This window comes from Aethina tumida, chromosome 5 (assembly GCF_024364675.1).
Source record: "Aethina tumida isolate Nest 87 chromosome 5, icAetTumi1.1, whole genome shotgun sequence".
NCBI classification, from domain to species: Eukaryota; Metazoa; Arthropoda; class Insecta; order Coleoptera; family Nitidulidae; genus Aethina; species Aethina tumida.
The window spans coordinates 19,327,884-19,347,406 of NC_065439.1; the positions used below are offsets into that span (position 1 = coordinate 19,327,884).

A 19,523-nucleotide genomic window follows, 5' to 3' on the forward strand; every position below is an offset into this window, starting at 1 on the left:
TTAAGATCAGATTTTAGTTTCTGAATTAATATAATATTATTGAATTGAATTATTTTTATTTATAATAACATATATCAAAGTTTGAATTATTTTTGATACCACAACACTTTCGATAAAAAGAAACTTTGTTTATAATCTGAATTATAATTAATTATTTTTATATATATTATAATAAATTGTAAAAAGAGTTTGTTAAAATCGGAGAAAAAATATAAATTTAATGGTGTCCCGCTTACAAATTTTTAATTAATTTATAAATGTAAACATTAACGTTAAGGTCAATCTAATTAACAAACAATTCACAGAAAAGTTCCTCTTGTGTCCCGTAAACACGATGGAACTGGACATAACAGTCTTATTGCTGGCGAACGATCCGTGGACGGGATGTGCGAACCGTGCCGCATGTCGGGAGGCTGGGTCGTGTCGGAGGCGCGACCTCAGTACAACTCCCACCCGCACGCCGAAAGCATCTGGACGCCGTGCCTCCACCAGAACCGCGGACAAACTTACTCCAAAACTTTTACGGTCGACGGACAAGCAGACGCGCGGCGTTTCGCAGCCAAAAATATTAAATAAAAAAATAAAAGGTCTTAGACACACTTCGACAACGCAGGGAAAGATGATGGGCGCGAATGGTCTCGTATTCTTGGGGTGCTTCGTCGGCGTCTTCGCCACCGTGCTCGCGCTCCAATGTTACCAGTGCGGTCAGTATAACGACGGGGTCGGTTCCATCACGCCCTGTATAAACGAGACGTATATGCGACTGAAGGACTGTCCGCACAAGGACCACGCTTACTGCATTGTAAGTTTTTAATTATGCCCTCCCGCACTCGACGCTTATTAACTTAAATTGGTGCTAATTAACTTTTTTTTTGCTAGTTTTCTGTCGCGCACAACAAGGCGGTAATTGTAAAATAAGATAATTAGATTATGTAACCATTTTCACATCAGGAAGTATTACATAATTCTCAATAAACTTTTCTAAAAAAAGTTGCATTGCTTAACAAAATTTTCAGTTAATTATACTCAATATTTTATCTCCCAATTAGTGTAAAATAATGAAATCTTATACAATAAAGTTTATAGCTAAAACTATAATTTTTTTTTAGATATTTTACTGTAATTTGGTTGAACTAAACACGAAAATTCTTTTATTATTATTTTTTGTTTAATTTGTGCCATTCACCTAGATATGACAAATTTGTATTTTTTGGATTATAATTTTAATTATCCAAAAAAAACGACAAGCCATATACAGACTGAATACAGCTATCAAATTTCATCCAATTTTTTCACATAATTTTTGCCATGAGTATCATTTATTTTCAATACCAAATAATTATAATATCTTTAGACTTGGTAGTCCAAGATCGGATAAGAAATGAAAATGTTTAATAAACTTAAAAAATTAAAGAATATTTAAATTTGCTGAAATATTCCATTTAATATGTTTCATTTATTTGATATAAGTATAAAGAGCTTCTTCGACTTGTACTTTTCTATGGGTCGGATAACTCGTGATTATTAGGTCCTTCCTGAAGCCTTGGTATCTGCTTTCAATTTCAGTAATGTATTGATGAAATCTTTCACCTTGATCATTGCTTTGGTCACCTAGATTTCCTGGGGAAAAATTCTAAATGACTAAAGAGAAAATTAAACTTAATTGTTTTATTTGAATCTGGAAATTGAAACAAAATATTTTGGTATAAATGTGATTTATAACGAACGAGTATTAATTAAACATTGCGTTATTGCAATGTATTGATCCTTTTGATGTTATTGGGATGTTTGTGTTGTTCAAGAACTTATTAACGATTCTCAGTAATGCTCATAAGTGAACTGCATTCCAATATTCACTGAATACATTCCCCTTAAATAAAATAATGACTTGAAGACCATTATATCACCCAAGTATCCAGTTCAAGTGAACACTTGGGTAATATCAGAAACAATTGAAATTACAGGAATATCCAATTAACCATTTTTATCGGCTTGCAAAGATTATATGAATATCGAGATTTATCAACAAACTCGTACACTTCTTGTTTTTTCTATCAAAACATTTTAATTTAAAATCCAATCTTGGCCTACTGGGACGAAAAATGTTTCTTAATTAGAAATGTAAAACTGTAATTGTTTAGAATCATGGCTCCACCTATTTACAACCATAAAAAATGAAAAATTTGACTTTTTTTTCTTCAAAATAATCTACTATTCGGCGCATTAAAGTGTATGTTTTGATTGAGTAATAAAAATTGATATTTCTTAGAGAAATATTAATTTTAAATTTAAAAGAAATGTCGATTTTTGTGGTTTTTGCTTGAAATTTTTATAATTTACTTTATACAATATGTCTATTTTTTTCATAAAGTTCAAATAATTTATTTTTTTCAGAAAGTTCATGAAAAATAAATAATTTAAAAAAAAAAGATTGTAATAATTTTTAAATTTGATGATTTAATGATCTAAACCGTTTAATAAAAATAGTAAAAAATTGAAAAATTAAGTTACCCTCAATTTCTTTTAAATGTGCCATTTTTAATGAACTATTTAAAAAAAAATAGGCACATAGTGTATAGAATAGAAATCTTATTTTAATTTAATTTTAAGAATATTTTGAAAAAAAAAAGATTAATGTTTTTTCGATTTTTTATAGCTAACACGCGACTCAATTATCAAATATAATTTATGAAAAAATGTGATTTTGCTTTGCTTATGGTTGAGATACTACAATTCTAGCGTAGGTCTATGATTGATTGATTTATGATAGGGATATAATAAACAACAAATTGCTTCCATATATTGAAGAAATGATGGTCTTAATAAATTTGTTTCAATATGATATATATCACAAATTTAAATCCAATTTGTTAAAAAACAATCCAATCGAATTTGTTAAAAAAACAAAGCATCAATGCTTTAAAATGAATAAAATTGAAACTTATAAACCAGTGTAATTTTATATTATTAAAGAAATTAACATAAATATTGATTTTCCAATATATTTTGTATGATATTACTGAAATTTCATTTCATTTATGTACAAAATAATAAATCCTCTGAATTCCTGAACTCTTCTGTGTGTAACATGACAAAATAAACATTTCGAATGTTTGAAGTGGAGTCAGTAAACAAAGATTAATGTATCTCATTGAAATACATTTAAAAAATTCATACATTTCATTTATGAATAATAAATAATAGGGATACAAAAAAGCCATATTGTTCGGAAGGAAAGTTTTCCAAAGCAGTCTACCTATTCATAGAAAAATTAGTGAAACTTTTCGAATATATAATAATCCATGCTAAAAGATGTTTCGTAGAAAGTTCGTTTCGTTTTAATAAATCATATACGAATAAAAAAATTGGAGAATCCATTTGCGGAACTTTTAGCGGATAGATACGATCATGATTGCATTGATTTATGATTTTTTCAACGGCCAATTAATATGGTGTGCATTTTAATAATTCATCGGTTAAACTGCAGCAGTAAAAACCAATCAGAACGAATTTTAAATTGCACCACCAACGGGTATGGAAATCGACGTTGTCTAACAACTCCGATACTCCGGCCTAAAATTAGGTTCATCAATAAGGCCGATGAATATATTTAAATTTTGTCCTGTATTTGCATCCATTATGTATGTTATCGGTGGTCCGATCGTTTGTAATTTTCGTGGGGTTGCGGAAAATATGAAAATTTGATAAATGTGTTTATCGGTCGATTTGCATATTGCCTAACAAACACTGGATGCCAAGATGTGATTGAAAAATTTTGTTTTACCGGTCGAAACTTGTGATTTAATCAAATTTTACATTCGTGGCATACGTGCACGAAACGTTGATATAAATTCGGTGCATATTTTCAAAGTAATTTGAATAAATTTGATAAAAAGGACGGTTTTGTTTTAGTCGTGCGGCGATTTTTGTCATGTCTTCCATTTTGTTCGTGTCCTGCAAATAGAATACGCATTATGTCGAAAATGTAATATCGTATCCTTAACTATAAACTCACATTTTCGTCAGCGACGTCTTCATTTTATTGTTTAGTTTTATTTCTCCAATTTCAAGCACTATAAAATAAAGTTGTCTTTATATCAGTTTTATGTGTACCTGTATTTGTGCAGATTTCGTATTTAGATAAATAATATATTCGAATCAGAAACGACGTTATCTCAAAGAAATTTGTCGGGGGTGTTAGTGCCTGGAGACAAATTTTTAATTTTTTAGTCCTGAACCGACACAGCAAGATGGCCGATAAAAATTATCAACGTAAAACCTTTTGCTTAAGCAATTCGTCGTAAAGCTAAGTTTTTTCTTTAAGTTTTACGGCCCCAATTTAATTGCTGGGAGCGTATTGGGAAATTTTACGTGTTCTGTTTTGTGTTCCTGCAGTTACTGCAGACATGAAATTGATATCGACAAGATGTGTCGTTTAATAAATAAGTGTACAGTCGGCAAAATTGGATATCTATTACTGCGTTATGGAATGTTCCATTAATGGTTAAACAAAAATAAAAACAAGCCACTGTTTCATATTACAAGTCGATGCGGACAAAAGAAAACCATTAGTTTTTGCCGGTGTACCAAAAAGAACGTCTTGATTACAGTTCCGACAAATTTTTTCGGTCGCACAAGACGGTTATGTTTTATTTACAAATTCATGAAGCGAATTAAACAAAACGTCGGATTGAATTCGGGCTAATTACGTTGAGATTGTGCATGCCAAATACGTACTAAATGGCCCAAATTACTATAACATGGTTAATTACAATTTGATACTATTTATATCTAATTATTCGATTGGAGATTTCGGGATAAAATGGCATTAAAATTCCAAACACAATCGGTAATCAAATTGACCTGAATTATATTACTAATAAATCAGTGAACCAGAACATTTTTTAAAATAAATTTAATTGCATATTTTATTCAGTATAAATAACTGAATAATTAATTGAAACCCTGTCAAGGTTATTTAAATCAGACAAAACAAAGTCATTAAAATATATTAAATTATCAGTACTGTTTATAAATATAATTTGTATGTGTTTAGCTACATAAAGTTGGTAATAAACAATATTAATTATAATAATAATAATAATGATTTTCTATAACCAAATAATGAGAATGAACATTTCTTGATATTTTAAAATTATCATTGGTGAAAAAACTTAACCTAACTCAACTTAAATATAAGTATTCTAACCAACAGTTAATACTTATAATAAAAAGATTAAAATAATTGGACTAATCTAACAACACTTAATTCTTAAAACAACAATAGACAATTATATTAATAAGATTTTGTTTAATCAAATAATGAGAAAGAAAATTTCTTTAAAATTTTAAAATTATTATTAATTTAACCAAATTTAGCTTATTTAAAAATAAATTTAACCTACTTTAACTTTGACATTTTAATATTATTATCGTTGATAAAAAATATAGACATTTTAATTCAATTTTTGAGGATTTCCAAATTCAACTTAACCTAACATCTAACAAGCCAAATCTAATCTCATCTACTCTAATTAGTCAATTTAGCCTAACCTTATTTCACTGGACTTAATCTAGTTTAATCTAACACTTAATTAAAGAAAGAATTTTTTTGAAATTGAAATTATTAATATTGGGGAAAAAACATATTTTTCATATAATTTTCGAAAATTTCCTTATTTAGCTTAACGTAAGTAAGGTTAAGCTAAATAATAACCTAACCTAACATAATTTATATATAAACTTATCCTACTCTAATGTCTCCAACAGTTAATATTTTATAAAATGTTATTAAAACAAGTATGCATAATTGTAATAAAAAGATTTTGTGTAATGACAGTGAATATAAAATGTTCTATTTTAAAATTATTATAATTGGCGGAAAAATATAGATGTATCAATACAATTTATGTAAAATTTGACACTTAACCTAATCCAAAAACTTAACACAAATTAATCTAACATAACATACCTTAGCTCAGTCTAACTTTCATGCAATTTTTGAGGATTTTTATATTCAACTTAACCTAAACTATCCTAACCTAATCTAAAATTTAACCTTCTCTAACGTCACTAACAGTTACTACTTATTTTATGAAATATTATTAAATTAAATAATGTGTAATAAAAATTTTTTGTATAAAATTGAGAGTGAAATAAATAAGGTATAGATAACATACCTTAGCTCAGTCTAACTTTCATGCAATTTTTGAGGATTTTTATATTCAACTTAACCTAAACTATCCTAACCTAACCTAAAATTTAACCTTCTCTAACGTCACTAACAGTTACTACTTATTTTATGAAATATTATTAAATTAAATAATGTGTATTTATTTTATGAAATATTATTAAATTAAATAATGTGTATAAAAATTATATTATAAAATTGAGAGTGAAATAAATAAGGTATAGATAACATACCTTAGCTCAGTCTAACTTTCATGCAATTTTTGAGGATTTTTATATTCAACTTAACCTAAACTATCCTAACCTAACCTAAAATTTAACCTTCTCTAACGTCTCTAACAGTTACTACTTATTTTATGAAATATTATTAAATTAAATAATGTGTAATAAAAATTTTTTGTATAAAATTGAGAGTGAAATAAATAAGGTATAGATATTTTAATGCAAAAACTATATTTAATCTAAACTAACCTAATTTAACCTAATAAAACTGAATCTAAGTATCAACAAAGAAACGAGAGAATTTTTACAGTTTCTTTTAAGTTTAAGATCCGCATTGAATTCCATATAATTCCTTTACGATTAAATTAAATAAGTGAAGTGCCCTTTTGTATCGTTTAAGAAATCCGGTATTAAAAGCTCAAATTTTCCAATTAACACAAACTCGATTCGTTTCACGGTTAAATAAAACGAAAGCTCGAAACACACTCACCGTTTAAATTGACCTGAATATATATATTGAATCTCTGGAATCATAAATCTATATAATTGTCATTTTAATTTTATACTTCAGTATTTTTTATGCTCCTGATTCTAAATTAAATTTTTAATTAATTTTATTGAAATTTGACCGAATTTATTCGCCATCTAAATGAGTTATACTTTTCAGGAAGAAACGGTTTGATTAGTTTAAAATTTTTGGAGCAATTTTTAATTAACTTGTTGGACTGTACAACTTTAACACATTTAATTGTGTTTGTTCATCATTCTATTATGTTTGGAACTGAAAGAAATCTTTTCGATATAAAATAAACATTGAATTAAATTAAATTTAAATTCACATTCGAATTATTGCATCATTTATATTTTAATCAGGGTTTTTGCTGCTGTAATTGCTGATAATTTTCGTTACTGTAAATGTCAATTTAAATTCAAATTTAATATTTCATAAATTCGGTTTAATTTAAATTTGTTCATCATATTTTAATTAAATATTCTTTTATCAATGCACACAGATTCTTTGATAAATAAATATTTTTGTACTGGCACAATTGAAATGGAAAATCGAGAGTGGAATAAAGTTATGGCAACAAAAGAGCGCCCCTACAAAAGTTAATTCGTGTAATCTGTAGGACAACTTTTAAAAGCAAACATCTAATATCAGCGGACAATAAAAGAGTGCTCAGAACGGATTCGAGTAACCGCTTTTGTATCCCAATATTGCGAAGATTTGATTCATTCCTGTTGCACAAAGATTAAACACGAAATAGTATTACATTAATTTTTTTATTTAAATTCTCAATATATTTATATACTATAATATATATAATAATATTATAGTTTTTGTTTAAATTATTTATTTAGTTATATTTTTTGAATTTCTATTTGTTCATTTCATTTGTGTGTTTGTCATTAATTATCTCGAAATCAATGGAAGAATTAATATATTGGTAATTAATTAAAACGTAACGTAATTCTGGTTTATTTTTTAATTTTATCGAAAGCTCTTTATAAATTAAATATTTTAATTGGCTTATTTAATTTTATTATTTATGGCTAGCTTTCCTATTCTGCAATATTTATTTATACATACTTATAAATTCAGCATAGCGGTATACGGTCAAATATTAATCACGAAAAATTGCGGGGGCGCAATTGTTTACAAATTCAATTGAGATTTCGGCGTTTGTTTGGTGGCCGGGCATTTAACTTTTTTTTTGAAAAGCCCTAAAGCGACGGAGCATTTTCAATTTAGCGAAAATCGCCAACAATGAACCTAAAGTACGCATTTTAGAACGTGAACTACGTATTCAACGAGTCATGTTTGAGAGAATAATAAAAACCACACACATTTTGTGATCGCAATTTTAATTGGGTGCTTTTTGTTAATTGTGGTTGGCAATGTCAAATTCAGAACATTTTTTAATAGTTTTGGGTGTGTCATTTAGCAGTTTAGTTTTTTGAAATATTTTTGGAGAATAAACGGACTAAAAAATGTACTAATCTTTATTAAATTATTATTATTTAGTTTAGTTTAGAAACAAATACAATATCAATAAATACACATTTATTAAAAATTTAAAATTGATTAGAATATTTAATGTAATTAGAATAAATTATTACTAGTTTTTTCTTCTTTATACATTAATTTTTTTATCTAATAAAGATAATTAGGTAACAAAATTATTTCCAAACATATTAATAGCAATACTTTTAATTCAGTTAACACATCTCATCCTTGCCTGAAAATTTAGAACTAAATTTTTGAAATAATTATGAGGTTTTTTAATAACTTGAAAGAGATTTTTAATGTCAAAGCTAAAAAATAAATATATATTTCATTATTTTTATTATGTTCATTCAATATATTTTTGATATGTTTCTAACTTTTTTATAAGAAATTATATATTTATAAATATTAAATTTCAAGGGCATTTTAAGAAATTTTAATAATTTCAAAAAGTTTTACACTTTCATAGAATATACAATTTTCTACAACGTTAAAATAAAATAAAATGTTATAATTTTCTACATTTTGAGAAATTCAATAAATATGTTTCAAAATTTTTATTCTTTTAAATAAAATAAATACACAGATTTCTATTTTTTTATTATATTATTTTATAAATTTTTTAAATAATATTCAATTTCAAGTGAATTAAAAAAAAATTAACAAGTTTTAAATTACATTCAATTTTAAATGCATTTTAAGTAACTTTAAGATTTTAGAATATTTTTAAATTTCTATACAGTAAACAATTTTTTATAATTAATTTTCTCTGACATTTTATAATTTACTACATTTTGGGAAATACAGTAAATATGTATTCATAATATTTATCATTTTCAATAAATATACTGTTGATAGATTTCAATATTTTATATATAAATAATTGAAATATATAATATTATAATATAATATAATAATAATAATAATAATATATTATAATATATAATTATTATAATTAAAATTAGAAATTAATACTCCTTTAATATTTACATACATTATTTGAAAGTCAACTCCATTTCTATTCAGTTAATTAATAACAACCAACAATAAAATGAAAAATAAATTGTATTTTCCACAGCATTTTTTTAATTAACAGTGTTAATATTGCAAGAGCAATTTTCATATTTCATCCCTGCGAACAGGATGCACCGAAGAACGCAAACTTTTATCACATGGTTACTTTTACGGCAAACAATGGCTTTTAAAAAGTTCTAGTCTGGCTCTAATTTGCATGTAAAGTTAAAACACTAGGTAATGCACATGCTGTGCTATAAATGCGCTTCCTCTGCAACGTTTTATTTACACTGTTACAACTTTTCATCCGCAATTCAATTTAAGGTAAACCAAATCCCGCCGTTCTATATACATATAAATTTTTAAATAACACCGCCCTCATCAAAAATATTTGTCCTGCAATCCCGAAAAACAAAGGGTTCTGCGAAACAAGCGTTTTTTCTTTCTAACGTTTAAAAGTCCCCGAGCCGCAAGAGCCTTTATAATCAGCGTGGCGCTCGGGGTGTACTCACAACTTGAACAAACCACCGCCAGAAAAGTGTAATGAGCACCCTCCTTCCGACCGATGCACAATTCATCCGTCTTATTTTATGCACGCTCCTGGAAATGTTTTAATCATGCAATTACGCAATGTAGTATAATAATTATTGTACATTGTACGTACGTATGCATTATACAATAATGCCGTGCATACATATGTACTGGTTCCAGTCACAAATCACACCGGCAATATCATTAAAACGGGGACCTTCGGAGCGTCTGGCCAATTTGTCTTCCACGTTAATGTTTCATAATTCAGTGACTCTCCGACATTCCAAGGATTCGAACAGGACGACTGAACAGACCTTTATGTAACCTTAAATAAAGTTTTAGAAATCAATCTTTAATTATAACTAAGAAATAATTTTTGTTTAAACGTTACCATTTTATAACAGTTTATTACTTAGTTGTGCACATTGTTATGTCGATTTTTGATTCTTTTAACAGATCATTGTCATTGGTTTTCAAGATAAGTTTCGGTAATTTTGATTTCTTTGATTCTTATCAATCAATGAAGACATTAGACTACGACATGCTAAGGACAGAAGTGGAAGTAAATCCATGTCAAACAATCGAAGAACTGTCGAACACCCTTAACCAACTTTGGTCGACCATTCAGGAATATTTACAACAGATTGGAAAAATCAGCAGGGCAGAAGTTTGGGTCTTCTCTAATCTGTCAGAAGATCACTGGAAACAAAAAAATAGGACCTGCTTTGTACAAATGAATCACCACGAGGAAATGCGAAGCCCGGTTTACATCCCAAAAAGGTACTTCTGTGAGTTTGCTCCAGTTTTCTCGGATTTGTACACTTTTAAGTCCTGAAAACTAAACAAACTGTTAATACAGACCTTTATTATTTATTGGAAAAAAATAATGAATTGGGCTGGGAGGTACTGCCTCATCCACCATACTCACCCGATATTGCATCATTGGATTTTCATTTATTCCGATCCGTACAACATTTTCCATGATGAGGTCCAAAATGCCATCTCGAGATGTATTATTCAAAAACCAATTGATTTTTATCGGTCCGAGATTGAAAAATTGTACTCTAGATGGCAAAAAGTTGTTGATAATGAGGGTGATAATAATATTGACTAAAAATAAAGACTTAAAAACTAATATTTTGACTAATTTTAAACAAATCTTAAATAAATTGATACAAACAAACAAAATTTTTTATTGAATTTATCAAAATCGATATTAATATGTTCTATTTTTACATAAATAATATAATTTATATTAAACATAAATGATGAATAAAATTTTTATGATGTAACCAATTATAACTAAACTTATTACTGCTTGACATTTTTATGTACCATACAATAAATAATTTTTCATCCAATTTTATATTGAATTAATCAATACTTTGAATAATGTAGTTATTGTGCACTTTGTTATGTCGATTTTTGATTCTTTTAACAGATCATTGTCATTGGTTTTCATGATAAGTTTCGGTAATTTTGATTTTTTTGACTCTTATCAATCAATGAAGACATTAGACAACGACATGCTAAGGGCAGAAGTGGAAGTAAATCCATGTCAAACAATCGAAGAACTGTCGAACACCCTTAACCAACTTTGGTTGACCATTCAGGAATATTTACAGCAGATTGGAAAAATCAGCAGGGCAGAAGTTTGGGTCTTCTCTAATCTGTCAGAAGATCACTGGAAACAAAAAAATAGGACCTGCTTTGTACAAATGAATCACCACGAGGAACTGCGAAGCCCGGTTTACATCCCAAAAAGGTACTTCTGTGAGATTGCTCCAGTTTTCTTGGATTTGTACACTTTTAAGACCTGAAAACTAAACAAACTGTTAATACAGACCTTTATTATTTATTGGAAAAAAATAATGAATTGGGGTGGGAGGTACTGCCTCATCCACCATACTCACCCGATATTGCATCCTTGGATTTTCATTTATTCCGATCCGTACAACATTTTCCATGATGAGGTCCAAAATGCCATCTCGAGATATATTATTCGAAAACCAATTGATTTTTATCGGTCCGAGATTGAAAAATTGTACACTAGATGGCAAAAAGTTGTTGATAATGAGGGTGATAATAATATTGACTAAAAATAAAGACTTAAAAACTAATATTTCGACTAATTTTAAACGAATCTTAAATAAATTGATACAAACAAACAAAATTTTTTATTGAATTTATCAAAATCGATATTAATATGTTCTATTTTTACATAAATAATATAATTTATATTAAACATAAATGATGAATAAAATTTTTATGATGTAACCAATTATAACTAAACTTATTACTGCTTGACATTTTTATGTACCATACAATAAATAATTTTTCATCCAATTTTATATTGAATTAATCAATACTTTGAATAATGTAGTTATTGTGCACTTTGCTATGTCGATTTTTGATTCTTTTAACAGATCATTGTCATTGGTTTTCATGATAAGTTTCGGTAATTTTGATTTTTTTGACTCTTATCAATCAATGAAGACATTAGACAACGACATGCTAAGGGCAGAAGTGGAAGTAAATCCATGTCAAACAATCGAAGAACTGTCGAACACCCTTAACCAACTTTGGTTGACCATTCAGGAATATTTACAGCAGATTGGAAAAATCAGCAGGGCAGAAGTTTGGGTCTTCTCTAATCTGTCAGAAGATCACTGGAAACAAAAAAATAGGACCTGCTTTGTACAAATGAATCACCACGAGGAACTGCGAAGCCCGGTTTACATCCCAAAAAAGGGTACTTCTGTGAGATTGCTCCAGTTTTCTTGGATTTGTACATTTTTAAGACCTGAAAACTAAACAAACTGTTAATACAGACCTTTATTATTTATTGGAAAAAAATAATGAATTGGGGTGGGAGGTACTGCCTCATCCACCATACTCACCCGATATTGCATCCTTGGATTTTCATTTATTCCGATCCGTACAACATTTTCCATGATGAGGTCCAAAATGCCATCTCGAGATATATTATTCGAAAACCAATTGATTTTTATCGGTCCGAGATTGAAAAATTGTACACTAGATGGCAAAAAGTTGTTGATAATGAGGGTGATAATAATATTGACTAAAAATAAAGACTTAAAAACTAATATTTCGACTAATTTTAAACGAATCTTAAATAAATTTATACAAACAAACAAAATTTTTTATTGAATTTATCAAAATCGATATTAATATGTTCTATTTTTACATAAATAATATAATTTATATAAAACATAAATGATGAAAATAAATTTTTATGATGTAACCAATTATAAATAAACTTATTACTGTTTGACATTTTTATGTACCATACAATAAATAATTTTTCATCCAATTTTATATTGAATTAATCAATACTTTGAATAATGTAGTTATTGTGCACTTTGTTATGTCGATTTTTGATTCTTTTAACAGATCATTGTCATTGGTTTTCAAGATAAGTTTCGGTAATTTTGATTTCTTTGACTCTTATCAATCAATGAAGACATTAGACAACGACATGCTAAGGGCAGAAGTGGAAGTAAATCCATGTCAAACAATCGAAGAACTGTCGAACACCCTTAACCAACTTTGGTCGACCATTCAGGAATATTTACAGCAGATTGGAAAAATCAGCAGGGCAGAAGTTTGGGTCTTCTCTAATCTGTCAGAAGATCACTGGAAACAAAAGATAGGTTCTGCTTTGTACAAATGAATCACCACGAGGAACTGCGAAGCCCGGTTTACATCCCAAAAAGGTACTTCTGTGAGTTTGCTCCAGTTTTCTCGGATTTGTACACTTTTAAGTCCTGAAAACTAAACAAACTGTTAATACAGACCTTTATTATTTATTGGAAAAAATAATGAATTGGGCTGGGAGGTACTGCCTCATCCACCATACTCACTCGATATTGCATCCTTGGATTCTCATTTATTCCGATCCGTACAACATTTTCCATGATGAGGTCCAAAATGCCATCTCGAGATGTATTATTCAAAAACCAATTGATTTTTATCGGTCCGAGATTGAAAAATTGTACACTAGATGGCAAAAAGTTGTTGATAATGAGGGTGATAATAATATTGACTAAAAATAAAGACTTAAAAACTAATATTTTGACTAATTTTAAACAAATCTTAAATAAATTGATACAAACAAACAAAATTTTTTATTGAATTTATCAAAATCGATATTAATATGTTCTATTTTTACATAAATAATATAATTTATATAAAACATAAATGATGAAAATAAATTTTTATGATGTAACCAATTATAAATAAACTTATTACTGTTTGACATTTTTATGTACCATACAATAAATAATTTTTCATCCAATTTTATATTGAATTAATCAATACTTTGAATAATGTAGTTATTGTGCACTTTGTTATGTCGATTTTTGATTCTTTTAACAGATCATTGTCATTGGTTTTCATGATAAGTTTCGGTAATTTTGATTTCTTTGACTCTTATAAATCAATGAAGACATTAGACAACGACATGCTAAGGGCAGAAGTGGAAGTAAATCCATGTCAAACAATCGAAGAACTGTCGAACACCCTTAACCAACTTTGGTCGACCATTCAGGAATATTTACAACAGATTGGAAAAATCAGCAGGGCAGAAGTTTGGGTCTTCTCTAATCTGTCAGAAGATCACTGGAAACAAAAAATAGGTCCTGCTTTGTACAAATGAATCACCACGAGGAAATGCGAAGCCCGGTTTACATCCCAAAAAGGTACTTCTGTGAGTTTGCTCCAGTTTTCTCGGATTTGTACACTTTTAAGTCCTGAAAACTAAACAAACTGTTAATACAGACCTTTATTATTTATTGGAAAAAAATAATGAATTGGGCTGGGAGGTACTGCCTCATCCACCATACTCACCCGATATTGCATCATTGGATTTTCATTTATTCCGATTCGTACAACATTTTCCATGATGAGGTCCAAAATGCCATCTCGAGATGTATTATTCAAAAACCAATTGATTTTTATCGGTCCGAGATTGAAAAATTGTACACTAGATGGCAAAAAGTTGTTGATAATGAGGGTGATAATAATATTGACTAAAAATAAAGACTTAAAAACTAATATTTTGACTAATTTTAAACAAATCTTAAATAAATTGATACAAACAAACAAAATTTTTTATTGAATTTATCAAAATCGATATTAATATGTTCTATTTTTACATAAATAATATAATTTATATAAAACATAAATGATGAAAATAAATTTTTATGATGTAACCAATTATAAATAAACTTATTACTGTTTGACATTTTTATGTACCATACAATAAATAATTTTTCATCCAATTTTATATTGAATTAATCAATACTTTGAATAATGTAGTTATTGTGCACTTTGTTATGTCGATTTTTGATTCTTTTAACAGATCATTGTCATTGGTTTTCATGATAAGTTTCGGTAATTTTGATTTCTTTGACTCTTATCAATCAATGAAGACATTAGACAACGACATGCTAAGGGCAGAAGTGGAAGTAAATCCATGTCAAACAATCGAAGAACTGTCGAACACCCTTAACCAACTTTGGTTGACCATTCAGGAATATTTACAGCAGATTGGAAAAATCAGCAGGGCAGAAGTTTGGGTCTTCTCTAATCTGTCAGAAGATCACTGGAAACAAAAAATAGGTCCTGCTTTGTACAAATGAATCACCACGAGGAACTGCGAAGCCCGGTTTACATCCCAAAAAGGTACTTCTGTGAGTTTGCTCCAGTTTTCTCGGATTTGTACACTTTTAAGTCCTGAAAACTAAACAAACTGTTAATACAGACCTTTATTATTTATTGGAAAAAATAATGAATTGGGCTGGGAGGTACTGCCTCATCCACCATACTCACTCGATATTGCATCCTTGGATTCTCATTTATTCCGATCTGTACAACATTTTCCATGATGAGGTCCAAAATGCCATCTCGAGATGTATTATTCAAAAACCAATTGATTTTTATCGGTCCGAGATTGAAAAATTGTACACTAGATGGCAAAAAGTTGTTGATAATGAGGGTGATAATAATATTGACTAAAAATAAAGACTTAAAAACTAATATTTTGACTAATTTTAAACAAATCTTAAATAAATTGATACAAACAAACAAAATTTTTTATTGAATTTATCAAAATCGATATTAATATGTTCTATTTTTACATAAATAATATAATTTATATAAAACATAAATGATGAAAATAAATTTTTATGATGTAACCAATTATAAATAAACTTATTACTGTTTGACATTTTTATGTACCATACAATAAATAATTTTTCATCCAATTTTATATTGAATTAATCAATACTTTGAATAATGTAGTTATTGTGCACTTTGTTATGTCGATTTTTGATTCTTTTAACAGATCATTGTCATTGGTTTTCATGATAAGTTTCGGTAATTTTGATTTCTTTGACTCTTATCAATCAATGAAGACATTAGACAACGACATGCTAAGGGCAGAAGTGGAAGTAAATCCATGTCAAACAATCGAAGAACTGTCGAACACCCTTAACCAACTTTGGTCGACCATTCAGGAATATTTACAACAGATTGGAAAAATCAGCAGGGCAGAAGTTTGGGTCTTCTCTAATCTGTCAGAAGATCACTGGAAACAAAAAATAGGTCCTGCTTTGTACAAATGAATCACCACGAGGAAATGCGAAGCCCGGTTTACATCCCAAAAAGGTACTTCTGTGAGTTTGCTCCAGTTTTCTCGGATTTGTACACTTTTAAGTCCTGAAAACTAAACAAACTGTTAATACAGACCTTTATTATTTATTGGAAAAAAATAATGAATTGGGCTGGGAGGTACTGCCTCATCCACCATACTCACCCGATATTGCATCCTTGGATTCTCATTTATTCCGATCCGTACAACATTTTCCATGATGAGGTCCAAAATGCCATCTCGAGATATATTATTCAAAAAACAATTGATTTTTATCGGTTCGAGATTGAAAAATTGTACTCTAGATGGCAAAAAGTTGTTGATAATGAGGGTGATAATAATATTGACTAAAAATAAAGACTTAAAAACTAATATTTCAACTAATTTTAAACTAATCTTAAATAAATTTATACAAACAAACAAAATTTTTTATTGAATTTATCAAAATCGATATTAATATGTTCTATTTTTACATAAATAATATAATTTATATAAAACATAAATGATGAAAATAAATTTTTATGATGTAACTAATTATAAATAAACTTATTATTACTGTTTGACATTTTTATGTACCATACAATAAATAATTTTTCATCCAATTTTATATTGAATTAATCAATACTTTGAATAATGTAGTTAATAATTCATATTAATAAATTAATTACTCCTGCGAGTATTCCATAAATTTGCGAGCTCATTTTAATGATGTATCGTATCATAACAAGAGCTTAAAGGTTGAAAGCTTTGTTAGAGCACTTGATATTGGCCCGGAAGTCGTTTCAAATAAATATCGATGTGATGTCCCATAACAACATAAATTTTAATAGGAAAGAACGTGTCTCGAGTGTGTCGTAGAAAAATTGCGATGCCGCATGTACCGGGCAAAAAGTACACTACTCAAATCACGAAGGATCAATTGTACTGAAAGCTTTTCACGGTCCAGATATCGATGTTAATCCGTGAATTTCTCACATACGACCCGCATAAACAACTCAAAAACATCCGAAGAACTAAATTACCCATCGAATCTAAAATCTCATTGTCGACCGAAATCCGAAAAATTATTCAAATCCTCCACTTAATAATTCATGAAGCCGGCTTCTTAAGGAAGCGTAATTGTTACAGATGGCACATTTAAATTTATCTCTGGCCATTTTTTTTTATTTCGATGTAGAAGACTCGCAGATTCGTCCGTCGTCATAACACCGACCGGCGCTTTTGAGAGCTGCGATTCTCCAAGTCGAATTTAAATTGTAAATGCGAGTAGTTTTATCACTTATGTCCGCATAATTTTAGTAGGTAGGGAGTAATCCGTTTAATTTCTCCAGTTACCACCACCGTTTCGATTCTTTTCGCAATCGCGTACGGTAAACTGCGGCCGATGTGAATGAAAATAAATAATAAAAACACGCGGTGGGGTTTAAAAATGCATTGGACCGGAAGCTGCAGCTGTATGAATTATGGATTTCCTTTCCGTAAACTGGTATTGTGTCAACAGTTCCACTTTATATTTGACAACACCTTTCTTTTTACACCGCACTGTTTCCTTTGTCTCATTTTATGTAAATTTACAAGTATATACTTGGGTGAAAAATACCAATGCTCGAACTAATGTAAATTTAAATTTAAACTGTTGTTCGCTGTATTCAGTTTCATATGCTAATTACGCTGTTCGTCTTTTGACGTGAATAATTTGAATTATATCTAAAGTAATTTAATATGCAACAAACACTGTTCTAAGAAATTAAGGCAATAATAATTGATTCTAATTAATATTTTTTGAAAACGGGAAAAATAAATGTATATCTTTGTAAATTTATTAAAACATAGGTTTATATTTATAACTAGCTGTACTCGCGAAGTCCGATAGTGTGTTGAATACGATCGTTTTCTAGGCAGTTATTTCAATATTACAAAGAGACTTTCCAATTTTATTTATATGTATAGATTTTATATTTGAAAAGCTGTTTATTACACTTCTATAACAAAAAATTTTTAATTATAAAAATTTCATGTGAAAATTATTGTGAAAAAAATTTCTTGTGAAAGCAAAATTGGAAGAAATTTCGGTCCTCTTGAACAATTTAGTTTCGAAGAAAATTTCCCGTATGAGTAGTAAATACTAATGAGCCATTCTTTCGAAATTTCTTGGGTGCATTAATTGCTACAATTACGAGTGGTAGCCTTAAAGAAATATATATACATACAGTATATACAAAAATATAACGATGTTACGAAAAACGTAAAAATTTTCTAAAAACGTAAAAAACTACTAAAATCTCAAAAATTCATTAACAACGTGAGAAATTACTGAAAACGTAAAGTGATCTAATTCCATACCATCAAATTCTATACGATCATTTTCCATACGATGAAAATCCGTACGACCAAAATCCACACGATCAAAATTCATACGATCATTTTCCATATGATCAAAATCCATACGATCATTTTACATACGATCAAAATCCATACGATCATTTTCCATTCGAACAAAATCCATACGATCATTTTCCATTCGATCAAAATCCATACGATCATTTTCCATACGATCATTTTCAATATGATCAAAATCCATAGGATCATTTTCCATAGGATCAAATTCTATACGATCAAAATCCATACGATCCATTTCCATACAATTAAAATCTATATGATTAAAATCCATACGATTAAATTCATACTGATTAAATTACATAGTTGCAATTTAATAACTTTATGGATTTTTATTTTTTCTGGATTCTGGATTCCCAAAAAATTACTAAAAACGTAAGAAATAACTAAAAGACAATCATTTTATTAAAAAAACAATTCTTTTTAATTTAAATTAATTTACACGCGATTTTCAATATTACAAACAGACACTCCAATTTTATTTATATG

The 19,523-nt window shown here is 28.5% G+C and overlaps 1 protein-coding gene and 1 long non-coding RNA gene across 3 annotated transcripts in view; both read left to right on the forward strand.

Moving 5' to 3' along the window:
- The window catches only part of LOC126265758 (uncharacterized), a 186,042-nt gene that overhangs the window by 95,329 nt on the left and 71,190 nt on the right, over window positions 1–19,523 (forward strand). The gene's annotated exons all lie outside the window — the stretch shown is intronic.
- The window catches only part of LOC109596169 (uncharacterized), a 90,272-nt gene continuing 71,190 nt past the window's right edge, over window positions 442–19,523 (forward strand). Inside the window, exon 1 of the mRNA XM_020011665.2 lies at window positions 442–802. Within this exon, the coding sequence (XP_019867224.2) occupies window positions 620–802 (183 nt within the window). The 5' untranslated portion in view covers window positions 442–619. The remainder of the gene's footprint in view (window positions 803–19,523) is intronic.